The 27,879-nt window shown below is 52.6% G+C and overlaps 1 protein-coding gene across 2 annotated transcripts; it reads right to left on the bottom strand.

Moving 5' to 3' along the window:
- CD101 (CD101 molecule) lies at positions 1-22,030 on the bottom strand. 2 transcript variants are annotated; one of them, XM_054819706.1, is made up of 10 exons: positions 21,918-22,030; positions 20,367-20,744; positions 19,030-19,446; positions 15,512-15,895; positions 14,370-14,753; positions 13,055-13,459; positions 8,449-8,609; positions 8,205-8,337; positions 6,942-7,337; positions 1-4,477 (listed from the first exon to the last, which is right to left on the bottom strand). In XM_054819706.1, the coding sequence occupies exons 1-10, from the start codon at positions 21,964-21,966 to the stop codon at positions 4,278-4,280; spliced, it is 2,907 nt and encodes a 968-aa protein (XP_054675681.1). In that variant the 5' UTR covers positions 21,967-22,030; the 3' UTR covers positions 1-4,277. The 2 variants fall into 2 exon arrangements, with proteins under 2 accessions (XP_054675681.1, XP_054675672.1); XM_054819697.1 differs by having other exon boundaries at positions 8,205-8,609.
- Between the last annotated feature and the right edge of the window lie 5,849 nt (positions 22,031-27,879).

Here is a 27,879-nt window from a genome sequence, read left to right as displayed (position 1 = left end):
TTCCAGATTTTAAATATTTTATCACAGGAAGAAAACCAAATGTGAAATTTCAAAACCAACCCAGAGTTAATAGGAACGAATGAAGAAATGCTGCTTGAGAAGGGACCTCCCAGGAGAACTCCAAGTCATTTGTTTAGAAGCATTTCTTGAAAGTTTGGCAACCTTCCTCAACAACCTTGCCCTGGCAGTGCAGGACAGCACACTGCTGCTCTGACCTCTGCTCCTAGGGAGCAGGGCAGGCACAGAAACCCTGAGCCATGGGCTGCCAGAGGATGCAAAATATCTCCTTGCTTTCAAGCTGCTTCCCACCGCTCCTGCGCAGCAACCAATTCATCACCCACCCTGCCTCTTCACAGGATAGAGGAGCCTTGCAACGAAAGGTCCTTGGCGCACCCATCTTCAGGTGAGAGAGGCACTGGTGCAATCCTTTGTCCCACTGCACGTTGGGTGAGCCGCCCTGGCAGGTCACTGAGCACTGGCCTTGCCCCTGCCCAAAGGCAGGTGCCATAAAAGCATTCCAGGAGGCAACGCAGGAGTTATATTCCCACCTGTCCGGCCCTCATGTCATCCATCTTCTGAACAAGTGAGGGTCTTGCCACACTGCAGGGTATTGCTCGCTTGCCTCAGAGGCAGTGCTGCTCTCCCCTTGCCTTACAGTTTCCATACCTTCCTATAGAAACGCAAGAGCACAACACAGCTTTTGTGTTTCTGTAGCCCTGTGCAACTGCTTCGCAGTGGATTAATCCCTCTTGGACCCAGCTTTTTATTGCCCTGTAGCACCTTCAAACTGCTTTAAAACCTATGAAAGGACCCTGGACCTTCCCACCACACGCTGCCCTCACACAGGACATTCCCTGGGCAAGGGCACATCTGGGGGACAGGGTGCGACAGGAGCACTGCTGTGCTGCAGGGTCTGCACTGTTGCACAGTTTTCCCCCCTGAGGTTATAACAGCTAAATATATATTTTATCAGCTGTTCTACTTTATATCAGAGGCTGGACTTGGGGAGCCCTGGCAGCAAAATCATCACCATCCCCTGACTCACCATGCACACACATCTCTCTCCCTCTCATGCATTTACCTCAGCTGAGTGAAATGTTCTCTTTAAAAATAGGACTGTTTTGGAGTTTTTGCTGTGATAAGTTACAACTCTTCCAAAGTTCACTCATGGAAAAAAATACATCTTAAAAAATATAGCTGAAAGGTTTGGCAGTGATCCAGCAAAGCCGGGGGGGGGGGAGGAGGAAAACACCCCGGCACTGCAAAAACACACATTCTTCTTGCAGACCCTTTCATCAAGGCCCTGGGCACACTTTAGAAACTTAAATTAAAACCTCTAAACCTGTGTGAATAGAAAGCTGCTACTTACACAAGCCTCTGGTTAACTGAACCAAAATGAAACAGAAGCACCCCATTGACAGAGAAACATTCCTCTCTCTGCCCACCTTCTTCCCCCAGTCCACCAGACAGAAAAATCTCATGTTGCAGGAGAGTCTGCAGCTTTTTACGTGAAAATCAGATGGCAGCAGAGACGTCTCCACACACCTGCAACGGAGAGCCAAGGTGGCCGGGCTCGGGGGATGCACTGAACCCAGCCAGGTCACTCACAGGGCTTGCATGGCTTATGGAGACTGACCCACACACACACATGCTGCAGCAGGGCAGGGGCTGTCCCATGCCACCAGCCCAGCACTCTGGTAATGAGTCGCAATCTAAATAACTTAGATTTTTGAGCAGAAGGCTGATCTTGGTGAGGTTCATCCTAAGACACGTAAAGAATGGGTTGTCAAGCCACCTGTTAGTGGTTTGCTGCAATAACATCTTGAAGAGGTGAGAGATACCAAGTGACAAGAAGATGGCAAGATTATTTTTAAAAAAGAAGGGGAAACTGAACACTCACATCTTAATTGCAATCCTCAGAGAGACACAGGGACGAAGTACTTACAAGCACCCAGAAGAATGTAAAAAAACCCACCAAACTTTTTTTTAAACAAGAACAGAGCATGTCAGACCTATTTAATCATCCCTGCAAGGCGGCTGCAAGCCTTGTGGGAAGAGGTAAGCAGTAGACGACATAGATTCTTGGCTTCACCAAGGCTTGTGAAGTATGGTCCCAAGGTACTGTTATGGGCAAGCTAAGGAAACAATCTAAACAGAAACACAGAGGGACAGCACAAAATTGGTAGATAAACTAGGTGCACAATTAAATTGTTAATAGTTTATGGTCAAAAATGGTTCTTTCTTTTCTTTCCGATGCCCTAACACACCTACATCTCCTTTCTGTATCCCCTAATCACAAACTGGGTGCCAGGCAGCCAACGTACGGCTGGCCTAGGGCTGGCTGCCAGGCAACTCACACTGCAGCCTTCCCTTGGTAGGGCAACTCGCCTGCCTCCTCTCCTTCATCCAGCTACCACTTTTCATGAAACTTGTAGGAGTTTAATGTCCTGGGAGCATCTGTTTCTCTGTCAAAACAGACTGAAACTGGTCCATGAGTTAAAGCATTATTGAGACAGGATTAAGACAAACAGACAGCAGGATCTTTCGCAAACTGGTGCGGAAAGCTGTTCAACAGACCCACGCAAACGGTGCTTCAAGTAGATAGGAAAAGTCAACAGTCTGAACACACAGTGGAGAAATAACTTGCTAGACAGCAAATCTGCAGGAGAGGAGCCTGCCGATTGCGAGGCAAGCGCAAACAGTGCTGCGCTGTCACACGCGCACAGAAAATCAAACATCCTACTGGGATGTGTAAACGGGACATAACCCACAAGGCAGGGGGGGAACCTCTGCAGAGAGCCCCACGTGCAGCTCTGAGCACTCACGCCACAGGACAGACAGATGGGGTCAGGGCAGCAAAAGGGAAAAACTGCACGAGGCTGAGCAAGCTGGAGCCAGCCAGCAGAGACAGAGGTGGCTGAACAGGGAAACAAGAGCAGTAGCCTTCAAACTTATGCAAAAAGTGCTTTTTCAAGGAGAAAGGGACTGAAGCACCTGCCAGTTCCTCGGGATACAGGACAGGCAGTTTTTCTAATTGTAAGGAAAGTGAAGGACTTCAACAGATCATCTAGAGGTGCTGTGGTGTCTTCAACCCTTCCTCTGGTCAAAGGAAGCAGGGCTCATAAACATCTGCCATGATTTCCATACGGCTGCTTTGGTCTGAGGACAGTGCTTTGAGTGTCACCGTGACACCTGACCTTACAACTCGGTGGGACCACATCCCACTTTGTACAATTAGGGGTTGAGTATCCCTTGACTTATAGGGACTGGATTGAAATCTCCTTTCTTCTAATGCATCAGCCAGCCTTCAGGTAGCAGAGCTCCTCAGCCTTGAAAACGTGAGCCCAGAGCATAGAGGAGCTGCCCCGTAAGAACATGCATGGCTTTTTTTATTGCATGGTGCAACCTGGAGATGTCTATCAGGTCCCAGCCATGCAGCTTCCTGACCCGTAAGACAGCCTAGGCATGAGGGGCTGGATGCTGTCTTCTCCTACAGCAGTCCCAGCAAAGAAAGGAGCCAGAAAGTCTTCGTACACTCATCTCCAAGATGGCATGGTGTCCACTTCTTCCTTCTGGGATCCAAGACTCCATACGAGTCCCTTGGTCCCAATGGTCAGCAGGACTTTTTTTGTGGATGGCTCTGGTACCCCTGCTATGGACTTTCTTCAGCCCCAGGCAGCCTTGCTCAGTTCTTGTGTTCCTGTGACAGGTTTTGTGATGAAGACCCATTTCCTTTCGAAGATGATGCTCTTTGGGCACAGGCACTCTCAAAACAAGGGGGCAGCAGTGTCTGAGAGTTTCCCTGGCTAAGCCAAGTGCAATGCCTTAAATGGGACACCAATACGCCATTTCCAGCTCTGCCACTGTTTTTTAGCCTGCGCACCACATAGATTTTGTCAAGTCACCTGAAATGAGAAGCAATTTGATACTTTTGTGTCACAGTGCAAAAAGAGCTGGTTTTTTCCTTTATACCTGTAGAGGAATAACACCACTTCTATCCACAGTGGGAAATGCGTACTGCAAGGACCTCAAATATACCACAATGAACAAAGTGTGAAATAGGTGGGTACCTAACCTAAGAGACAGGAACACCTGTTATGAAAACCCTATTTGCTTAGTAATTCAAAACCACTTCATTCCACTGAAAATAAACACACAATTTCAAGGATTCATTGCAAGAGCTACTACAAAACAATAAAAAGCCCCTCTGCAAGTATTCAGTCCTCCTCAGCTGTCTAGCTCTGCTCCTTCACGTTACATCTGCCATTATAGGCCAGCTAAGTTTTCTTGACCCCTCCAGTCCCTTGCAGTTCCATCAATTGGTCTTCTCCTGTGATGTTGCCCCTGTTGTTTTTTCTGAATTTGAAGTACCAGCAGAAAACACCAAGGGCCAGGAGAAGGATCAGAACCAGTGGTAAGTATAGGATGAAGTTCAGCAGTGGTGGGGATGAGCAGATCATAGACAAAACAGGTGGCTCTAGAGGAAAAAAAAAAAAAAGAAAAAAGAAAAAAGTGAGGCCCCAAGCTAGTTTGAGTTTCTGTCTCTTACTGTTTCTATACGTTATCATCTTATCACTTTTCCCTCAATCTTCAACAGCTACCAATTGTTAAGAATTCATACAGGCTACCTGAGGAGAAGAGGGAGAGAAACCAGGTAGTTTGCCTCAATTTCTTGTTTTAGGAAGTCAGATAGGGCCCTGGCTCGTTCAGCTGAAACATCCCACCAGAAACAGCACAGCTCTTCATCTAATCCAGTCCAGACTGGGCCCAGTAAGGAAAAGCCACACACCCTCCCCCCTCCCAGGTCCCTGTCTGACACCAGTGACAGCAGGATGAGGTAGAAGTCTGTCAGAGCCTGCACCACTGAACAAGGAGGGACAAGAGGAAAGCAAAGGAAAACAGATTAAGGAGGTCCCTTTCTCCACCAGACACCCGCCCCTCCTTGGTTCTGCCACTCTGCAATCCTACTTCAGCCACGCTGAGCTGCAGGCAGCTGTGAGCCCCATCCCTGTCCCTGGCAGCTCCTGCAGAACAGCTCCCCAGATGAGGTGGAGGCTGCCTGTAGACCCTACGGGTACTTCAAAAACCCATGTTTGCTCAGTCCTGTGCTAGCTGAAAAGCTCTCATTTGCAGCCTCTCCATTTTGTCCTGGGCTCCTCACATCCATCTCAAAGTGTTGTTCCTCAATTCTCCTCTTTACCCAAGATCCACATGCAGATGTTTTACGCTTGCTCTGCAGAACCATGCTGAGCATGTGAGTTTGCTGATTTGAAGTTGCAGGGTCCATGAGGGACCCACACAGCCTGGTGGGCTAGGTGTGACCCTGGGGATGAACCAACCTGGGGGCTACTTCTGGCTGTGAAACTGCCTTTTACCTCTCTACCTGTGAAGCTTTGCACCCCATCCGTATAGATGGAAGCAGCATTTACTCTCCCATAGGAAAATAGGGAGAAGTCTCCACTACATGAATGCCTCTATAGTACTAGGGAGGTATCCTAAAGGGCAGGATCAGGGGTTAGAGCTGAAGTTACTCCTGATTATGGGTATACTTGCACATGGCTATGTCATTACCCCTTGGAAAACTCTAAAACATTGAAATCTGTGAGACAGAGGGGCATTTTGAGATACCTGCATCACTGGAGAAGCACACACACACAAAAAAAAGAGAAAGAAAAATCACTCAGCTAATCTCTTGGATTTTATGAAAACCACTTGGCAAAAACACTTATACAAAAATTGGAGGAGAATTTTCCAGCAGTTACTGTGCAATTTTAGTAATGGTTACTCCACCAGTAACGGGTAACAAGAGACAGAGGGAGCTGATGAAGGAGAAATCTGAGTGCTAGAGGGAGCCGTGATGGACAACAGCAGGAACATAACAGTGGGGGTTTGAAGTGCTGTCAGTCCCTCCCTGTACAATTAAATCCAGATTAGCTCTGCTGTAGGTGCAGAGTCATGTGAGTAGGCTCGGTGCGTGCCTGTGCCAGTAGCGGGCACAAGGGAGGGCTCTGCAGGGTCCCCCGAGCTCTTCCACCTGGGTCAGCGTTGGTAACTGCTGCAGAAGCCATAACCACATGTGGGCACTCAGGCTGGGTTCAGACATGGCAACTCCAGGGCTGAAGGCACGAGAAGAACAGCAGGCTCCTCTCAGCTGGGTGCAACATGGTTGTTTTCGCAGTTGTATTTTTTCCTCCACGTGGGTCATCCGATCTTCCGATTTCCCCAAAGAGGCAACAAGAGAGTACTTTTCCCTCCCAGTTACCTCCCTAAAACACTCTGTGTGCCTGACTGAAACCTTTGCTTTTATGTGAAATTCTGTATGCAGAATCCAGGTCTATTTTTGCATACGGCATGCACCCCAACTCACCCCAAGAGGACAGAGTCTGTTTTTAAGAGAACTCACTGGAAATTGACTTGCCAGAAAAATCACACCAAGAATTTTTTCCCCCAAACAGTTAGCCCTCTGGCCCCAGTGGTACAACTGAGAGCAGGGGGTTGTGCCCATGGTCCTCCAGAAAGCTCACAAGCTGCAAAGCACTGCGGACACAAGAGCGCTGAATGGGACCCTTGGGACCACGTATCTCACCGTCAGAGCTCCTGGCATCTCATCTGACCACCACCTCCACTGTTTACAATGCCAAGCACCTGGGTTTCAGCCCTGACAGATCAATGGGACTGGGATCTCACTGCCTCCCCTGCCAGGTCCATAGTGCGTGTCCCTTGAAGAGCTCCCCTCTCTGCCCTGGCTCCCAACACAACTCTGGCGATCTCACTGTCCCCCTCTGCGATCCCTTAGCAAGTCCTCCCAGCCCTGCTCCATCCTTGCCATTGCAGCCGACATCACTAGCAGAGAGCTGCCGTTACCTGCCCGCCACGCACCCCAGCATGGGTAAGGGGAAACCCGTGTGGGGTGAGTAGCCCCTCACGCCCAGAAGCATTACCTGGTGGGATGGTGGTGAGCTGGGTGTACCCCGAGCGCGCCAAGGCTCGCGGAGCCCAGCTCTTCCCCTCACTCTGCTGCTGCCACTCCTGCACCTCACAGAAATACACCCCAGCATCGCTCTCCTCCACGCTGGGCAACATCAAGCTGAAGTCACCGGTGGCGGGGCAGCGGAGATGCAGCCTCCCAGCCAGGCTGTCCTGGGGGTACTTGATGGTGCCGTCATGGTGGAAGGTGAGCAGGGGCCTGACGTGGCTGCTCTCCTCCCCCCGAAACCAGGTGGCTGAGAGGCGGGTGGTGGGCAGGCGGGCACCCTGCAGCAGGCAGTGCAGCGTCATCTCCTTGCCCTCCCTCACTGAGATGCTGTGGTTGGTTTTCTCCAGCTGCAGTTCATGCTCTGGGTTACGATGCAAGCAGAAAGACACATTATGGTGTTGCACTGCCATAGAAATGCTCCTGCCTGCGCTCGCAGGCTGACAGAAATCTTCTGGAATGAAGCATGGGGGATTGGGATGGCCTCTTGCAAGAGTGCCTGCAGGACACCCACAGGCCCCTTTGCTCCTGCGACTCATTCTCCCTGGGGTGTTTTTCCCCATCCCTATCAACTCTGCCCCCTGTTCACAACATTCTGCTGTAATACTTCCCACCCCCTCCAAGTAAGTGATAAAGCATCCTTTGGGCAAAAAGCTCTTTAGGAAGCTGGAATTCTCTGATGCATTTCATTTAGGGCTGCAACCCATAAACCAAGCGAGGCTGAAAGAGGGAAGAACTGAGCCAGGAAGACCCACTGTGCACCCCAGCGGTGCAGTGCCCAAGGTGGGAGCAGTTGAGCCTTCAGCCTTGTTCTCAGCAGCAATGTCCTGCAAGGTAAGGAAAACTCAATGTCTTGCTTCAGGATGCTCAGGAGTACCAGGAAAGGGCAGCTTCTCTATTCACAGCACTGTACGACCAACCAAGCGCACCATGTGTTGGAGGGAAAAGAAAAAGAAAGTGCACGATTCACTTTATTATGAAGCATTAGACATCATCTGCCAGTGGGAAAAATATCAGCTTGGTTGGTTTGGGAGGATGTGGTAAATCCTCCTAATTCCCTGTTTCCCTCGGAGAGGCACTGACACCTCCTGTATCCCTAAGTCTAAGCTCCAACACAGGAGACACTGCTTCTCAAGTCCTGACAGCTTAGGAGAGGCCTGGCGGGGGCCCTATCATAAATTAATCCAAGCTTCTCCAGCAGCACCTATACAGGAGATAACTGCATGCTCACCTGGGAGCTTGAACTCCAGCGTGGTCCTTCCCGATGTTCCCTCTCCAAGTTTGTACCAGCCATCCACCAGCCAGAGCCATTCTTCTACCACACAGTAGTACCTGCCCTCGTCACTGGAGTCTGCAGAGAGTATCTGCAGCCAGAAAACATTGCTGGACACCCTCTGGCTCAGGAATCGGGACTTTTGTGCAGGCAAGCTGAACTCAGACCCGTATTCCAGCACGCTGCTGTAGTCAGCCCTTACAATTTGCAGAGGGGTTGCATCTGCTGAAGAACGTACGAGGTACCAGGTAACAGCGAATTGAGAATTATTCTGGGTGAACATGATCCTGCACTCGATGGTTGTGTCAGCACCACCGACAATCTCCACAGTGCTCTCTTTCGTAGCTACCTGAAGCTTGCTTTCTAAAACAGAGAAACAAAATAATCATATGGGCTGCAGCTGCCAATACAGGGATGCTGGCAAGGAGAGGAACAAGGCTGGCCCGAGAGACCTGCCAAAAGAGGAGGGAGGAAGAGGGTGGTCAGAGGACTAAGACCCATTAGAGGATGCTGGCGCAGAGGGGGTGGGGGAAGGGGGGAAAGAGCAAATCCACACACCCTTATTTGAACCACGGCAGCGAATCACAGGGTGCTACTGGGCAGGGGAGTAGCAGAGGAGTCACCTGGGGAACCACGGGGCAGGAGCAGGGGGATGGAGGCAGCCGCCGTGTTGCAGCTTGGAGGCAAAGCCACTGTCTGAAATGAGCATGTCTACCACTGTCTACCACTGCTTTCTCTATCAGCAGGCTCACATGTAAGTGACAAAACCAGCCCACAGCTTTGGAGACTGTGAACAAGTATCTTTTATCTCAGAGAGACTACAGAGCGACTACCCATGCGGGGGTTTCACTAACAGTCTCCATCTCAGGTCTTTGCTGTGGTTATTAATCGGAAACCACATAACACAGTTCTGAACATCCACTGTGATTATACTCAGCAATCATTCAATTTAGTGCTGAGCAGTTCAGGAGAGGAAAGCTGTGGTGCTGCCTGCAGCTCTGCCACCCCGACAGGGTACACGGTTGCTCCTGATGCGCCTGTGCTGCTCCTGGTCTGAGGGATCCCTTTCCCATCGCACATGGCCTGTGGAAAGGCTGCAGGCTGGTCTCTTTGGAGGGCCTCCAACTGCCTGCATTTCCCCTTGGCCCTCCCCTCCACGCTGAGACACCACCTCTGTCAGATGGGGCCAGCAGTCAGGTGAAGGAGTACACACAGGTATCTACCCGTGGGTAGACAGAAATTACTCAGCATGAGACACCATCGGAGTTTTAAGGGACTGTAGGCTGAGTTTCCATTCTTAGCATTTTCCTACTGCTCAGCTCCTACGCAAGGACGCCCTGTGCCACAGAGGCTGGGGGCAACCAACCTCCCTTAAGCTCAGCCCCTGGGTGTTGCTTCGAGGATGGGCTGCAGACAACATGCTGAGATGCCCCCGCAGAGCCTCTCAGCCCCCTGCCCTTGGCCGCAGGCTCAGCAGGGTACTCTCCTCTGCGGCACCTCCCCAAGGGATGCGATGGCAGCAGGGTATGGAGAGGGAGGGTATGTGGACCAGGAGCGATCTGTGGCTTCTCCTGCAGGGGCTGATGGGGACACGGCAGGAGAAAGCCTACGCATTTCCCCTTCTTTCAAGCATTTCTTCTCAAAACTCAAGCAATCCACTTCAGAGGCCATCACTGTCTCTCTTGAGACCGGACAATGCAAAAATATCCCAACCAATGGCTCTCGGCATCCCTGCGCGTTGTCTCTGCCTCCATCTCAAATTTGCCAACAAAATCTCCCTGCTTACGTCCACTTACGCTGCTCTTTTCTCTTTGCACTTTATTGCTCTTCCTCTCTCTTCTCTCCACACCACAGACAGACACATTTTCACCAAAAGGTTGACAGTTTCCTCCACAGCAAGACTTGCACAAGTCCCAGTATCTGCTTAGTGCCTCACCTCAGTGATGAGGATTTCAGCAGCAACATTCACTGGGAGGTACGGGAGGTGGCTGCTCCCAAGGGATCAGCAAAGTGCTGTCCTGCATTTCACAGTGCACATTTGCTGCTCTGAAGAAACAGGTAAGGGCAAGAAGGAGAAGAGACCAGAAAGCAATCACCCTAATTAGAAAGCTGTGCAAATTCATCAGGTCCACAGATGCAGAGATCCAGCAGACTTGAGCGCACTCAGGAATCAGATTCAAGTTGATGCCTTCCAACTTCAGCACTTAAAAGCATACCCAGCCCAGAGCAAGTTCTAAGGAAACACAAATCTTTAGAGAGGGACACTGGAGATACTCAAAAGCTGTCTGGAGATTGCCCTGGGCAACCTGAGCTCCTCCCGGAAGCGCTGCTGCAGTCAGGGACAAGTGGATAAAACCCAGGACCTTTCCCCAAACCCAGAGAGGCTGCCAGCACAGGAGACAGCAAACTGGCTGTGGGGGGGGGGGGCTCTTGCTTAAGTATGGCCTGGCCTGACACCTGCCAGGGCAGAAAATACTCCAGAGAAGCAAAAGCTACTAGAGCTCGGAGAGGAGCCATGGGAACTGCTGCTGTGAGCACTTGATTTTGATGAGAAAAATTGGTGTTATGCTCTCAGAGAAGATCACCTCAAGAGGAAGCAGAGCACTCGCTGCAAAGCCCCTTTGTTTCAGCTCTATGTCTCCTCTCGCTACCACTAAAGATCAATTACCAAAAAGGGCAGAGCAGCTGCCTGCCTTTTGCTTTGGTGCAGAAAGATGTGGTGCTATTTTCCCTTTCAATTTCTATTTAATTAACCAAGCCGAGCCTCTTGCTGCCCACCTTGCTGTGAACCCTGCCTGCTGACGCCATGCTGTCTGCCCAGCCCAGGACCAGCGGAGCACACAGAAGGGCTGGAGGGGCAGCTGGTGCAAAGCCCCCCACGGCTCGCTCCAGAGCTGGGGGAAGCCACCACGGGCAGCTGCACTGAGAGGCTGACGGGAGCATCCCTGCCAGGGTTGGACAGCAAAGCGCATTATGGCTGGGTCTCCATCTGCCTGCCATGGGCACTAATTATGGGATTCCACCAAGGGTTGGATGCTGAACTACCTGGGAAGCTAGAGATGGAAAGAACCTGTCCTCCTTCCCCTCCTGTTTTGACCTGTCACACATGTCCCTCCCCTCTGAAGCTACAGCCCAGATCCACAACGGCATTTAAACTCCCAAAGTGCCGACTGACACCGAGTGGTAAATAAAGTGCCGAAGCAAAAGTCAAGAACTCCAGTATCTCTGCAGGCTGCAGCTCCAACCATGAGATTTTATATGTGAAGAAACAGGCTGGTGATTTTCATGATTTGCAGCTTCATTTTCTGCAGCTTCGCCTCATCCCATTGCTGCTAGAGCCGGCTTCGTTCCCAGACTTACTTCTCTACCTTCCTAAATATCCTTCACTGGTTCATGCTGCCTTTCTCAGAGCAATGATGCTAAAGCTAGCAGCCACCTCCCACTGTGCATCGCCCCCTCCCAGTTCCCACCATCTTTACAGCATCGCAGTATCCAGTAATGGCTGCAATACGTTTGGAACCAAATGACATAATATCTTGCTGCTCCGCTGCTATCATCTCCTCTGTACAGATGATCTACAAATACACCTACTCGTCTTAATGCCATTTACACTACTGTTTGCTCACAGACGCTGTGCGTGGTCACCCCTAGTGATATGCCACCCTGGGGCTGACTGTAGCGCTCCGGTGTAACATGGAGCACCCCAGCACCCAGCTCCGCAGGGGAAAGGAAAGAGCAGGAAGTGGAGCAGGAGGGAGAGCACCGTGGAAGTGAGCTCAAACAGCGAAGGGAATGTATCAGCTTATGCTACAGCAAACCCATCAGCTGAGAAACATGGAAAATGCATAATGTCAGTTCACTGGGTTGTGATCCCAAAAATCCAAGGATTAGAGGAAGAAGCACTTAATGCATGAAAAAAGAGCAAGAATTTTCCTTTGCTGGCAGAACAGACAAGTAAAACCAAAACAACATGTTCTCATGCCTGCTTCTACAGGCTCAGAGGTTTTGGCCGAGACAACCCCTTCCTGCAGCAGCCCTAGCCACAAGCAGAGTGAGCCAACACCGTGCTGCTGCCGGAGATGGCAGGGAGCAGGCGCACGGCAGGACAGCCGGGGGGCTGCGGTGTATTCGCAACATCTCTCTTCCATAAGAGGACAAGGCTGCCTGTGTGATGCTGGCAGGCGCGGTGGCAGCACGGACCCTGCCTGCAGAGGTAGCCATAAAAGGGAACCCTGGGCAGGGCCCCTGGCTGCGCAGCCCAGCCGTGCCTGGGAGGAGATACCTCCACCCTGAGCACCTTGTGGCTCAGTGTGGGCTCCCAGCCCGGCAGAGAGCCCTGGTGCTTTCTCAGCATGCCTTGAATACACCAGGGGAAGCTCAGGGGGGACGTGGACCTCTCCCAGCACCAGCTTTGGGGGCCAGTCTCTCCCCACCACTCCCCACCACTCCCCAGAAGCCTACACCATGGGAGGCATCTTGCACCCCCAGCAAACCACCAGGCTCCTTAGAGGGACTACTACTTCCCAGAAACAAGGCTTAAAATCCTAGTGGCAAGGCTGATCCCTATATGCCTATCATAATCTGCAAACAAATGGACATTGCTACTGCCCAACACCAGATTTGCCCCCAAGAGTGTTGTAAGGAGCTGTGGTTGCCGAGGAAGAGAAAGAACATGCAGCACCCAGGAGGTGAGCCAACTGGGGACACCCCATCCCTCAGTGGTCCTGGTTGCCCCTGGTTATGATTGATGGATTTAAAATTGCAGAAGGAGAGATCTCTGCTGAGAAAGCACCCATGGTGCTGCTTACCTGGCAGCACCACCTTTATCCCCACAGCGTTGGACCTGGTGGTGGCAGCTGGCTGCCCCTGCGGCAGGGCGTTCCTCCTCCAGACCTCCACCTCACACTGGTACGTCCCCTCATTAGCAGCCACACTATTGTGGATGTGCAGCCGAAAGGAGGCGGCAGCTTTCATCAGCTGGGCTTTCCCTTGGAAGTGTGGCTGTGCTGTCCCCCAGTTCATGGTGCCGTTGGGAAGGACCTGGACCAGCTTGTGGTAGTGACTGGTGGGTGGGCTGGGCTGGAAGAGCCACCCCACAGACACCGGCACCTTCTCGAGGGCGTAGCCAGCACTCACTTGGCAATCAAGTTCAAAACTCTGCCCGTATCTGACGGTGACAATTCGGCTTCTGAGCGTGGCATGCAGACCAAGAGCTGCTTGGGAGAAGAGAGCCCTTGGCATCGGGACAGAAATCCTGTCCTGTGCCATGTCGCTGCCACCCTTCCCACACAGCACCGTCCCCACTGGCCCAGCCACCGCAGCCCCATGGCAGCCAGCAGCCCTGCTGCTCCTCTGCCCCCAAGTTGTGATGTGGTCTTCTAGCCCCGTGTCCCTGGCCTTCTCCTACCTAGCTCCCCCCACCCTCCCACTCCCAGCTCCCCGCGCAACCCTGAGTACCCTCTCATCCAGGCTCCGCAGTTCTGCCCCATGGCAGAGTGCCAGGGATCCTCTGCTGATGCTGCTGCCCTGTTTGCTGCTTCTTTCCACCCTGCACGAAAGCCTTAACGACTCCTGTGGCCCAATCGGTGCTGTCAGGCACCCAGCCCAGCAATAAGGAAGGAGAAACACGCTGTATCACAGCCAAAAACTGCCTCTCCAGCAATCAAAAGAGGAGACGGCATGGGCATTGTGCGCCAGGAGGTTAGCGGCTCTGTGCAGACAGGAGGGCAGGAGAAGCAATCAGATGCCAGCACCAGGGGTGTATCTCTGACAAAGACCATCATACAACTCAGCAAGTGCCTTTGTTGAGCTTAATCACTGCAAGTAATCATGCTGCTAGAACAGATACTTTGTATTGCAAGTTAAGGAGACAGTCAGAAGGACCTGCTGAGCAAGCCACTGCCTTTCAGGTCTCTGGGCATTTTAGCTGTTGTGTCCCACTTATCTCTCCCAAAACATCTCAAGCACCCTGCTAGAAATGGGAAACTGAAGCACTCCAGGCCAAATGATCCAGGTCACCCTGCAGCAGACCTCTGTCCTACCCACACGCACCCACCCACTACTCCAGCCTTGCCTCCAGCATGTCCAGCTTAAAAGCCCAGAGATAGGGGTGTCCCAACTCACCCATGGAGCTGACTGTCACCGCTGTCTCCCTCTCCTTTGTCCAGCTCTGGCCTCGGGACCACTCCGTCACTTCGCACCCATACTGCCCGCCGTCACTCTCATCCAACGTGTTGGGGATCACCAGGGTGAAAGTGCCGGAGCTGGCTTTCTCCAGCCGGAGGCTCCCCCGAGTCCCACCGTCCCGGTAGACGCTGCCCAGGCTGAGGGTGCCATCCTGCTCCATGGTGGCCACCAGCACCCGGGGACCCAGGTGCTGTGGTGGCAGGTGCCACCACCGCACGGACACAGGGTTGGTCGTTCCTTGCACCTCACAAAGGAAGGTCAAGGCATCTCCCGCCACGACCTGCGGCGTGCTGGCGGACACAGACAAGCGTGTGCGGCTCTCTGCAAACAACAGTTACTGCATGGTAGGGGACGTTGCTGTGCTCCTCGGGAAAGCCAGAGATACTGTGGCACTAAATGACAAGACTAGATAAATCTTGACATTGGAAAAGGAAAGGAATTGTCTGAAATTTTCAACCAGCCTTTTCTTATAACTTTGGAGAGGACTTTGCGATTCTAGGTATTTTTCCTTCTTTAATGCATTTCTGGGACATGGATACATAAAGAAATACTTAAGAAATAGAGTCCCAACAGACAGCTCCTGCTACATCAGAATAGTCATAGTCTACGTATGACAAGGAAACCAAGAGTGTCCTACACATCTTAGAGTGGTTTCCTCACAAGTCATCCCTCCAAAACAGGAAGAGTGCCCCAATGGAAATGGCAGTGATTGCACCTGTTCTGCTGGGCCATCCTGTGATCCTCAGGAGTAGCAACAGCTGTTGCTCACAATTTTCTGTACCAAAGACACAGGAGGACCTAACCTCCCCAGAAGTCTACCTGTTTGCTCCAAAACTCATTGCAAAGAGACTGAGCTAAAGGTTTACACTTTGTTGACAGCTGCTGCATCTATTGTGTTAGCAATTGCTGGAGCAAGTACTTTTCCCATTATTATCTACCAAAATCTATGGCACATTTGCACTTTTGCTGCAAGCAGCAGGTGTGTCGTGCCTGCCAAGATGAGGCCAGACTTGAAACATTCCCCAGTCAGGGATCACAGCAGGATTTACACGGAAGATCAGCCATTAGGATTTACTAACCTATTGGCTTCACGGCGACTTGGATGCCTGATGACAGATTGGTTTGGATGCTGTGAAAATCTCCAGGAGCCTTCACCTCCGAAACAGAGCAATGGTAAATACCATTGTCCTTCAGCCCCACCTCATAGATGGTGAGGACATAAACCGTGTTGCTTTGCTTGAATGCTCGGAGCTTCCCCAGCTTGGCTCTCTCCTCATACTCTTCCTCCAAAATCAATACCCCATGGGGGTCGACCCTGGCCACTTCCACTCTGTTGAGGAGCCAAAGCACTTGGAAGTGCCTGCTGCTGCTCTTCTGGGCTCCCACCACGCAATTTAGCTGCAAGGTATCACCTTCAGAAAGGGAGCTTTCAGCAGCAGCTATGTCCACGGAGAGGTCTCTGCCTGTGGGCAATCAAAAGAAAAGAGAGTGCTGGGTGGCCCTGCCCATGCTTCCCTCCCGCCTGGCAGCACCGATGGCCATGCAGAGGGAAATGGGAGGGAATTCTCTATTGAAACATTTTCTTTCATTAGAAAAATGATAAAGATGGAAAATTTTGCCCATGGGGAGACAGTTGCCAGCTCCAGGCACTAACTGGCAGTTGCAGGTGAAGGAAGTACCAGATCCCCGAGGAGCTGAGCTCCCTGCTTTGCAGCAGCTAACACCCTCAGAACAAAACACCCACCAGGACAGCCTCAGGATACAGCTACCCCCTGCTCAGCTCAGGCATCTGAACTGAGGGCTGCCCTTACCCAGAGGCATTGGCTTTTGTGGGGGGCTGCTCCATCTCGCCTCCTGGAGCTGTTCTGCTTCATGTAACAAATATCCCATAAACCAGAAATGGGCACAAAGGGGCTTTATCACTCAGGGGTGTTTTTAACTCTGCTGTCTGTGGTGGGAGAAGGTGCACGGAGGGCTGACATTCAAGTTACTTGTCTGAATGATGCTGCTGGTCCTGCATGCCGCAGCCCTCACTGCCTGCTGTAGGATGTGGGCAAGAGATGCTTTCCAAGTTGGAGAGATTTTGGGTTAGTTTCTACAGAAAGCAGAAATGTCAAGACTTGCCTTAACACGGGGAGGTTGGAGGGAAGCAAGAGGAGTTGGAGGTCATTTCCTAGTCCCTGTCCTGCCCCCCATACTGACTAGCAGCAGGTGCCAAGCAAAGAGGGTAGCAACAAGGGGAGCACAAAGTCATCTTCCCCTGGGCAGACCCTCTTGGGCAGTCAGCTGCAGCTGCGGTAAGGACCCCGTCTCTGGGTCCTATGATACAATTCACCTTCTTCGTGGGGCATTCAAAGCTTCTGCTGCTAATGCCCCCTGGTTCCTGGCATCAGCCTGGTTGGAGAGCAGCTGCAGGCAGAGACACACAGGGTACCCCAAAACCTGGCGCTGTGACCCCACACAGCAGTGATATGGCCAAAAAACAGGAGGTAGGGCTGAGCCCTGACTCCCCAGGCAGGCAGCCTGGCTTACACCACTCCATCTCTTTGGGTCGCTGTGGTGCCCCCCATGTCTAACAACAAGGGCAAGGCTATGAGCTGTAGCTTGGAAGTAAAACAGAGCAGTTCCCAGACTGTCACTGGAAGGGCTCAAATAATTTATTGAAAGCAGACTACCCTGTGAATTTAAACATTGGTTCATAAACAGTTTGCAAACAGGAACGTCAGCCACTGCAGATACGCTTGGCATTCCCAAATATTTGGTGGGGAGTTTATAGAAACCGAGGGAGCAGATGGCCACTATCAGAGTGATTGCTGGCTCCTGGTGTGATGGGACGCTCAGCCCTGCAGCCTGGACTCTCCCACAGGGTGCTGGAGGGACACCCCGGCCCTGCAGATGGGATGAAGGGCTCGTACGCTTGCTGCTGTTTCCCCCCAGCAATACCAGCAGCTCTAATGCAGCCACCACATTGTCCTCTTACCACCATCACCTGCCTCCCACCCTTAACAGATATGACATCGCAAATACTAAATTCTGACAAGGTTTCTCTATTTCTAAACAATCCTGTGGCACCAGTACCCAAAGCCACACACTACTGATCATGATGAACCCTCTTAAACAAGCAGATGCAGGAAAGTGCACCGACTGCCATTGCTCACCAGGCAGTAGCAGATATGGAAAGCCATTGCTGCATAATAAGGGGAATAAAGCTTTGCCAGTTAGCTGGGTTTTGAGAACTAGCCTCTGACAGTGGGAGACTGCACTTCCCTCCCCCGATACCTTGATCCCAAGCCGCACACAGCGTACTCAGTTCTTACCCACCCATTTCTTTGGTTTCCTGCTCTGACTCACCACCCTCCTGCGAGACACTGATTCCCCTCACCCACCGCCCCAGCTCTGCAGCCTCCTCCATCTGCCCTGAGGCATGGTGACAGGATACACCACCTCCGCAGGCAGGTTTTCAGTGAAAGACTTGCTCTTGTTTTACTGCATATGTTGAAGGCCATCAACTAGACGCAGCTGCTTTGGGGTAAAACATACTGGTGGGAAAGAGATTTTGCCGCCTTCTGGGTGCAGCTACCAGAGCCCATGCGCAGCTGGGGGAAGAGCAAGGCAAGGGACCGTGGCCAGCAAAGGGCTTGTGGCAGGTAGGGTGCTCAGAGGAGTGGCAGCAAACACACAGTGCTGTAACCATCCCAGGGCAGTGGGGAGAGAGAGGTTTTCCCACCAGCCCTGGGCGAGGCGATGCAGACCTTGCAGATGCCAGGAGCCACGGGAAGCTGCTGGGCAGAGGGAACAGGAGGTACCTGGCAGAGACAAAGTGGAGTGGGGGAGGATGGGCAGCATTGGCAACGGGCTGTTTTTCAAACTTTCCTATTTTAATCCATCTCATACGTGGTAGCTGGTCTAAGTGTCCTCTTTCTAAATACCTAATACTACCTTTTCCTAGAGCATAAGCCAGGAGCTTGGTGCACCCACTTCAAAGCCCAGTCTGACCCACAGTCCCATTACTGCCATATATGAATGGCTAGGAGGAGACACAGGGACGGTCTAATAAACAGCAGCACCAGTTGCTCTAGAAACCATCAGACTGGTGACAGCACAGACAGACACGCCATCTCCAGCAGACACTAGAGCCATGCAGCACATCTCCGTGTCCCTCGGTGCCTATGGCTGAGGCACTGTGAGGGCAGCTGACTGTCACGTCCTTCAGTTTTTGAGGCCACGAGACCCTCGAGGCAGTCTAACAATGCAGTTTTCTGCACACTGGAGCTTAATGCCGCCGAGGAGTCAGGCTGCCGCGGGCACATGCTGCTCTCTCTGCTAACACCTCGCCTGGGACTGTGAGGTTGACCAATTGCTGCCGGCATCAGAAGTTTTGGCCGCGTGAACCTCCAAAGCAAGAAGCACCAACAGCTCCTGAACCAGGGTCTGCCACGGCCCTGAGCCCAGTCCGCTCCCCTCAGTGCCCGGCAGAGGCAGCCAGACCCACCGATGGGTCCCTGGGCTGCGGCGGAGGCAGGCAAAGGCCACTGAAAGCTGTTGCTATAGAGCCTTGAACACACAAAGGAGTTGGAGCCAACGCGAGTTACCTTACCCTGGCTCATGACCGCCAGCGATGTCCTTCCCGTTTGCTTACGGGAAATGTCCTTCCACGTCTCATCAGGATCCTCAATCCACTCGGCTGCCTCGCAGTACAGCTGCCCCCGGTCGGATGGCTGCACTCCCCCGAGGAAGAACTTGTACGTGGTGTTCCCAACCTTGTTCAGCCTCACGTCCCCCACCAGAAACCTCTGCGCATAAGAGGGCCCTGGTCTCAAGACAAAGTCCTTGGAGAGGGTGAGGACCTCCTCGACGTGACTCTCTCCTGCTCCCTGAAGACGGTACCAGCCAACAGAGAGATGCGTGTGCTGGGTGGTGGACTTGGACACCTCACAGGTGAGCTCCACTGCCTCCCCTTCAGCACGGGTGAGGACTTGGGGCACCATGGAAGCGGAAAGGGTGTCTGCGATCACTGAGCACGGGGGAGAAACACAGAGAGCTTCGGGTCATGGGAAAAATCATTTATTTGCCTTGATGGGCAACCCACTGGTCACTATAAAACCACAGCCAGGCCCTTGAGGGATCTGACAGTGCAGGAGAAATATCTTCTGCAGCTGACTGACAAGGCTTCCATCAGCCCGTGCTGACATGTGGTCAAAACCTCAGCAGGGAAGAAAACACAGTGAATCTCTCTGCAGAACCCTCTTCAGACAAACTATGGGCAGTATTAGGCAACCCCAAAGAGATTAATGAGCAGCCCCTCACAATCACAAGTGCAGGCTGGCACACCACCAGGATAAAGGAAGAAGTGGGTGAATATGAGATGGACATGCCATGCCACTGTGTAGACTTGGTACACTCACAGTAGGGCCTTTCCCTTTGCCTCTCCACCCTGCTGTGTTCCCTCTCCCAGTGCTCCGCAGGAGCTGCTCCCTCCCTCTTTCTGTGGATATCCCACTTGGGTCAAGTCCCATACCCTGACCTGAGAGGACACCAACAGCTAATGCACAGAGCCTGAAAACCCCTGCCCTCCTAAGCATTTGGCTGTGAAATGCTGTGGCTGCCTCAGGAACTGTAGTTAATGTCAGGCCATAGGACAGCAGAGGCTTCCTCTCCCTTCCCTTGCCCTGGCTAGGAGGCAGTGACCAGAGCACCCTGCTGAAAGACCTTTGGGCATCCCAAACTTGGCCACCTGAGGGGTGGGATAGTGAGCCTACAGTAGGGAGAGAAGGAAAATTTGTGCCCACCAGTCCCATTAATCTCCCCTTTCCTCCGCTGCCCCACAATCAGGGACCAGGAGATGAGTACTTCTGCCCAGCATAAAGAGGGGAGCAGCAGAAGCCTGCCTGCCCCCCTGCCTGACAGGGACTGGGTTGTTCCTTCAAGACTCACCTGAGAGGTTCGTCTTGGCGCTGTAACTCCCAAAGTACCTCTCGTCAGTGTTGGGCGTGTGGCACTCGTACACTCCAGCATCCCGGTCCTGCAGCTCAGTGATGTGCAGTAGGACAGCATCCCCCTGCACCCGCTCCACGTAGATCCCCCGGCTGCGCACGCGCTGGGTGTAGATGGCGTAGGGGAAGGAGGGGTCGATGGTGCTGACAATCTGCACCTCCCGCTCAGGGGCCGAAGGCAGGTAGATGGACCACTGGAAGTTCTGCTCCGCTGGGCCCTGGTAGCCGCTCACCTTGCACCACAGCATGACGTGGGACCCCTTCACACGGTAGAGGGGCCCCTTCTGAACAGTCACCACCCGCTGGCCAGTGCTCAAACCTGTCAGCAAACAGTCGGCATATGTGGTGTTTGCAGGGGTATATGCTACCTGAGGGCTGCACACCCAAAACGGCCTGGATGCGTACAGGACCGCAATGTAATACTGAAGAGAATTGCTGTGCAGTCTCATTCTTTGAAGCGCGAAGTCCAAAGGACTTCGCACCCCTTGCAATTGTAAGAACTAGTGCTGTAACAGCAAAGCTCTAAACTTTCTTGTCTCCTAGCACACTGGGTCACACACCATGGTCAGAGGTCTGTCAAGCCTGTTCATGGCTGGAGAGCATCCCTCAGCCAGCCATTCAGAGGGAGCAGCAACCAGACTGAGATCACTGGAGGAAGCTTGTAGTGTGTTAAAATTAGGAGGACCAAGCACTCAAGTCCTGCACAAGCTGGGGGGCGGGGGCGGGGGGGGGAAGGGAGCACGTACCAGAGGTGACCATTGCTAGAGAGGGAGATGCAACACAGAAGCCAAGGGACACGGGACAGCGGAGGGAACCGGCAGGCTGGGTGCTGCAGAGGTGCTCCATGGACAGAAACCAGGGAGGGTGTGGGAGAGGGGGCCAGCAAGAGCTCCTCTGAAGACAAGGGGCACAGGGAAGCATCAAGGGCTCCCTCCATTTCTGCCTGCACAGGGTCTGAGGAGGTGATGGCCACCCATGAGCCCTCCTCTCCTGCAGAGCTCCCAATGGTTATGCTCTATTCTGGTGCCCAGCACACACACTGAGCAAAATGCCCACAGGATATGGGTACTGAGTCAAAAAACAACCATGGAGACTAGACCGGGAAGAAAACTGGTGGTGACACAGCCTAAGAAATCCTCAGAAAATCCCTCCCAGGGGAAGGGCAGGGGAGGGAGGTGTGAGGTAACCCCTTTTACACCCCCAGCAGCCACGCAACAGGGGCATGCACATGCCCTTGCTGAAATCCTGCCAGGGTCCAGGCTATCACTTTGGAGTGAAACCACACTGCTGAAAGGAGAAGATGCTGATGCACCTCTTCCCATAGCCACTGAGCCAGAGCAGCACTGGCCACAGAGGGGCTGTCCTGGCCTCACAGCCCTAGCAAGGTGCCCTGCTGAGCCACCCACCCGGCAAAGGTCCCATCTGCACTGGGGGTGTTTACTTTCCCTTCACCTGCCCCAGGAAAGCCCCCACCATGGTGCAGGGCACTCACCTAGGAGGAGGAGGAGGAAGGCAGCCGCCAGGCACCATGCCAGCCCCATGGGAAACAGCTCTGCTTGGGTCCTCTCCCAGAGGGGTGGTGGAAGGCTCTCATGAGCAATAGTGACAGCCACCCTGCTATTTTGAAAGTGTCTGGGAGGAAGCTGCCCAGCGGCGGTGGTTTCCTCTGCTTAGAAACAGTGGGGAGAGCTGCGGAGGGGAGTGCAAAGTAACACGCCTCTGGGAGGTGACAGCCGGCACCCCGGCCCCACGCCACCTGGGCAAGGGTGATGCCCAAGGCACTGTGCATGCCAAGTGCCCGGCACTACCGGCTGTGGTTTTGCTGTTGTCCCACAGCAGCTCACAGGCTAACAGCCCTCTGCCTCATGACTCCTGCTTTGTTGCATGGAGTAGCTTGCTCCCTGCTAACAGGGGGGTTGAGGGCCCAGACCTTGGGGAGATATGGAAGCAGATTTCTAGGGCTGAAGCTCCCCCCAGCTATTTATTTTCCATAGCTGCAGACACCAGCGTGATGCCTCAGGTACAGGCTGGGTTGGCACAGTGCTCCCCAAGGATGGCAGATCAAGCTCTGCATTGAGGTGCAGTGGGGCACCCCAAGTGAAGTGTCTCTCCCACAGTACCCCCACCAGCCCCTTGCCTATGCAGGTGAGAGACCCTCCGTTGTAACGCCCAGCTCAGGTGGCTTATTGGCTCCCAAAGGATCACCACACAGCCAGAAATCAGCAGGGAATGCTTTCCTGTAAGTGCAACCCATGGGCAGATACCTGCATGTGGGGCACCCTGGACCAGCACGGCTCACAGGGACAGTAAGGCCACAGGGAGCCACACCGGGAGGGCTGAGGCCAGGTGACTGCTGGCTGCAGCCCTGAAGGCAAGCGCTGCAGTGGCATCGCCCACCACATGGCATCGCGCCTTCAGCACTGTATGGCCTGGGGCATGCTGCTGATCCTGCCAGCAGGTGCCAGGGAGGTGGTGGGAGGCTGACGGGGCACATCCCGGGCAGGGGAATCCCAGCCTGTCAGGCATGCAGCCAAACACTAGCAAGGGGCTCAAAGCAGAGACTCTCTGAGAGGATTTGTTTAGGGGTTTGGGGGGGGATTGTTTTGGTTGTGGGGGTTTGGGGATTTTTGTTTGTTTTTTTGTGGTTTGGTGGTTGGGCTTTTTTCCCCCATAAAGGATGGCAGCACAAAACATTTAGCCCTGAGCCACACTGCACCCACCATGCTGCCAGGGCATTGACTCAATGACTAAATTAGCTCAGGGATTCACAAGCAAAAACCAACTGTAAAACAAGTCCTTTTGCTTGATCCCATGGGACTCCTAGAGGGAACAAGATTCATGTAACAAACGAAAACAAATACGAGGTCCCTCCTTCCCCTGTTTAGTAAACTGATTCTCATGACAGCCTGTGGGGCCAGGAGATAGAGGCAGAGGCTCCTCCTTGCAAGGCTCATGCCTCCATTAGCCAGCTCCTCGTCAGCCTGCGTGCACAGCTCTCTAGCTCCACGCAGCTCTCCAGAAAGCCAAATGCAGACCTGGGGGGATGGGTTGTTGCAGCAGGCAGAGAGGTCCCTGCAGGATCTCACCTGTCCCCTGCCACCCACTGCTGTTTCAATGAAACAGAGCAGAGGAGCAGCATCTATTTTGGGAAAAGAGGGTGAAACGCAAGGCTGAAACCCACACGCTGCCTGCACAGTAGGACACAGCCATGCACACAGCCATAACTGCGTGGTAGGCTTCCGTTCCCTGCTACGGGACAAAACCCTCCTTTCTCAGAAGGAAAGGGATGAAGAGGTTTGCTTTCCAAGAGCAACCCGCTACCAGCAGTGCCCCAGGGATGATCCTACTGACAGTAAGCCAACCTGCTTACCGCTTTGGAGGAGGGAAAAGCATCTCTGCTGCAGCAACAGAGTAAATGGAAAGGAAACTGAGTTCAATCTCCATGAGCTTCCGACAATCAGTGTGCAGATAAATACACACACAGGAACAGTTTAACTCCAAGCTTGCAACTCTAATGATGCATGAGTTGCTGTTTACATTTGCAATAGAGAAACTGGGGAGAATAGGATTGCTTGGCCCAGCCCTATCACTGGCAATGATGATGCTCTGTGGACAAAACCAACAGCTCCCTCTTCCTGGGACTGTGCAGTCTAAAACTCACTCTTTTCCTCCCCAGGAAATCAGTGCAACCAGACATATGGCAGGGCTACCTCTTAGCATGTCACCACCATCTCCTACTCCAGAGCACAAGGCTGGAGGTCAGTTTGTTCACAGCACTGTCTTTGGCCTTCATGCGGGTGATTACCATCTGTAATTGCATGCCTCCATACCCATTCTCCTTCCTTTTGCCTCCCTGGATCCCTTCGCAGGCACCCTTTTTGGATGCTGCTAAGCTACTTTGGGCCAAAGCTTTCCAGAAAAACACCACCAAAAATGCATCAAGGAAAGTTTTACCAAGCCCAGTGCAGCCAGGGTGAAGTTAGACTCTACCTAAAAGAGCACAGCAGCAATTGGCAACATCCACGGTGACTTGGAAAACTCCTGGACAGACAAGTGCTGACCAGACGCTCCCCTTGCACACTGCAAGGAGCCTGGGGAGGGATGGGGGATAAGGCAGGATCACTCCCACAGCAGGGTAGAAATGCTATGGAGGAAGCTGTTGAGGATGAAGGAGGTGACCCCATGGTCAGTGTTGATTTTTAGGGGGAACAGACTGCTAAGACTGCAACTACAGGCATAGGGGAGAGGCTGCAGCCCAGATCCCCTGTCTGTCTATATGTCTCCCATGAGCTCGCTCACCTCATTTGGGTGCCAGGGGTTAGAGCACCTATGGTTTCCTCTGCCCACAGCCATCACATTCGTTGCTGGCTTCCACCCATCGCAGCAGAGGGCACAGCCTACCCCACTTTCTGAAAAGTAGCAATGAACCCCACCTTCCAAAGGAAACCAGACCTAAAACCATGTCTTGGGCAAATCCGGCTTTGCACAGGAAGGGTTTTCAGCCACTGTCAAGGTTGCTTGCTCTGGGAGGGAAAAAAAATACCCAACAAAAACACCCCCAACTTTTAAAAGGGAGGGTTCCCCCATGAACTTTTGGCATTGCTATGCAACATCCCAGGTGAAAGCAAACTGCTCTTGGAGAAGCATGAGCTCTGGGGCCTCTGCTCAGCCCCATGGCTCTACCATCTCTGCCCCATCTGAGGCAGCCTCAGCATCTCTACTCACACAGATGAGCATCCTGGAGCTCCCCAAGCACTGAAGCACAGGTGGCAAAGGAGCTAGCGACTAATTTGAGGCAGCAAGGTCCCAGCAGAGAGACTGAAGGGGGCAAAGACAACACAGCCCTCTCCTCCCAGCCTCTCCTCACCCTTCGGCTTGCACAACTTGCCCTGGAGCAGCATGGGTGGGAGCCCTGCTCCCCAAAGACTTTTTTGGGGGGAAAGGCAGTGGTGCCTGCTTGGTTGTAAACACCTCAGTGCCTTGCAAAGGGCAGCCACAGAGCTCCCTGCATTTCAGGCTGCTCTTGCGACTGAATGGGGAGGGGGAATACAGCCCAGGGTGCAGGCAAGCCTTCCAAAAATGCCTCTTCTGCCTTTGCTTCACAGATCTCAGGAGGCATGTCCTCCACCCAGAAATGCAATTGCCATGTACCACAGTGACCAGGGAGGGGCAGAAGGACAGAGAGGGATGGAGGTTGCAGCCTCAAAAGCGAGAGGCTGACACCAGGCAGGGTTGGGGGACGTGGAGAAGAGCACAGCATTAGCTGGGATAATCTGGCAGTCTTGGGGGATGCGCCAGAAGCCTACAGATAATCAGGGGAGCTGGCGCAACAGACTTTGAAGTCTGCCATCAGGTTTTCTCAGCTCAGCTCAGACATCAAAGGCAGCTGGTTACTTCTCCCAATTACTGAGCAGGAGCCGGCCGGCTGCCTGGCTTCCCCAAGGCCGGCCGGCTCAGCTGCGATCCCCAGGGCACACTCTTGTGGGCAGAAACCTCCTGACAGAGCAGAAATGCCCGAATCCTCCAGCTCCTGCTAGAGCCAGGCTCGCTTTGCTGGGAGCTCACCACGCAGCTACATGGGCTTTCACCTTGGGCTGTTGGAGCCGAATGAGATCTCAATGGATAAAGATCTCCACACTGACGTGCTACCGAACCCAATCACTCGCCAATCCCAGGGAAACCAGACAGCCACAAAAACAGAGGGAAGCCTAGCAAAGATGAAGAAAATAGCGACCTTTTCTCATGGCAGTGGGAAGGACAACTTCTGTTACTCAAATCCCGTGTGTCCTGGGACCTTCTAGGACATTGCTCCAATGCACGGCAAGGATAGGGTCTTCTTGAGCAAAACCCACAGCTGCACAGAAAGTCTGTTGTGATTGTTTTGCACTGAAAAATACAATGTGATTGGAACAGGAACTGAAATAAATAATTAAAAATAAAAACGCAACTGAAATTTAAGAGCAGAACAGGCTGGGAAGCAAAGAAACACCCATCCCGTGCAACAGCAGTTTTGTAGGACTAACAGAACACCTACAGCTTTTTTTTTTTTTTTTTTAGTGAACTGGCATTTGCACCATAATTTCTACTGCAAAATCTCAGACAAGAACAAAATTGGCCAGGGCACTGCAGAGACACCAAAATTCCTTCAGAAAAGTATGATGGGTTATTCCTGCTTCACTGCCACAGCAGCAGGCAAACACACTTGTTCTGAATCTGCTTTGCCAGCAGGACATAAGCAGAGCCTGAACCGCATGCCTCATATCTTATCCTAATAAAAAGTGCTCTTTAGCTGCCCCCCCCCATTTTTTTTTATTTTTATTTTTTTTTTAATCTTCTACCCACACAAAAGCGCTGAAAAGCCTCACTCCTCTATAGCCATAGCTCCACCAGTCTTTGTAGTTTGGGCCAACAGTGCATTTCTGACAAATCTCCTGAACATCTCACCTTTGCTGCAGGTGGCAGAAAGCTCAGGGAGGGACACAACGTGCCGAAGGACCACGATGGATGCTGCACAAGGGAGCTAATTCATCTCCTCCCTGACAGCTCCTCACAGCACCCCAGGAAGAAGCCAGTGCACATGGCACCTCAGCAAAGCGGCATTGCTCAGCAGCTGCCCTTTCCTGTGCCGCATCAGGCCATGCTCCTCTGGCTGCAGGGCTTGGCTCCGAGGTGGCGCAGCCTGCCCTCTGTAAATCTCAGTGATCCCCCACCACAGCACAGACAGGGCCCCATCACATCACTGTGTAGTCTGCAAGCACAGCCCCCCTGCCCAGCTCAGCACCAGGAGCTGCTACGTGCCGCCCACAGACCTCTCCACACTGGCGTTCAAAGTGGCATCAGCATCTTTTAAGCTAGCAGCATTGTGAAAGACCATTTGAAGCAGAGCAGCAGAGGGTTGTGTCTGGTCATTTTGGTTCCAAATGGACACAGTGAGGGCAGAGGCCAGGGAAGAGAGGGGTGACGTTAAGAGAGGGAAAGAGGGAGTGCAATCACAGCGGGCTGTTGTTCAGTAGGAACTTCTGTTGAGGAATACAGAACAGTATTACATATTGGGAGAGAAGCTAGGTTTTAATATTAAGCTGCTTATTTAGGTCTCTAAGTTACGGAGATGCTACACTTCAAAACTAATTAGATTGACAGAGCTAGGATTCGATTACAGGATTTCCAGAAGCAAGAGGGTTTAAAAAAAATAAAAATTAAATAGCTGACCTGGAAATGTTAGCAAGGGAATTAAACAGCCATTGCTGCAGCCAATTGTTAAATACCACAAAGCTGGGAAAAATGACAGCTCCAGCTACCAAAACCCACTGCACCAGTGGATGCAGTAGGGAGCTGCTCTCCTAACACACCTGAGTGGAAGATGCATGAAATGTGTGTTTCGCAGTCCTAGCAGTATGCAGAGGGTCTCCAAGGCCCTACAGGAAGCACGTGCCTCCCTCTGATGGCAGTGTGTG

The sequence above is a fragment of the Grus americana genome, chromosome 1, assembly GCF_028858705.1.
Source record: "Grus americana isolate bGruAme1 chromosome 1, bGruAme1.mat, whole genome shotgun sequence".
NCBI lineage: Eukaryota > Metazoa > Chordata > Aves > Gruiformes > Gruidae > Grus > Grus americana.
The sequence above is the reverse complement of the archived record's forward strand: the minus strand, read 5'-3'. Positions and strand labels throughout refer to the sequence as shown.

What these genes read in the sequence shown, in the direction of transcription:
- CD101 (XM_054819697.1), bottom strand. Translation starts at nt 21,966, where the DNA reads ATGGGGCTGGCATGGTGCCTGGCGGCTGCCTTCCTCCTCCTCCTCCTA. An exon ending in CTTCCTCCTCCTCCTCCTAG is followed by an intron (nt 20,745 to 21,917) that starts GTGAGTGCCCTG and finishes GTTTGCTGACAG; the next exon opens with GTTTGAGCACTGGCCAGCGG. An exon ending in GGTGACAGTCAGCTCCATGG is followed by an intron (nt 13,460 to 14,369) that starts GTGAGTTGGGAC and finishes TCTCCCAAGCAG; the next exon opens with CTCTTGGTCTGCATGCCACG.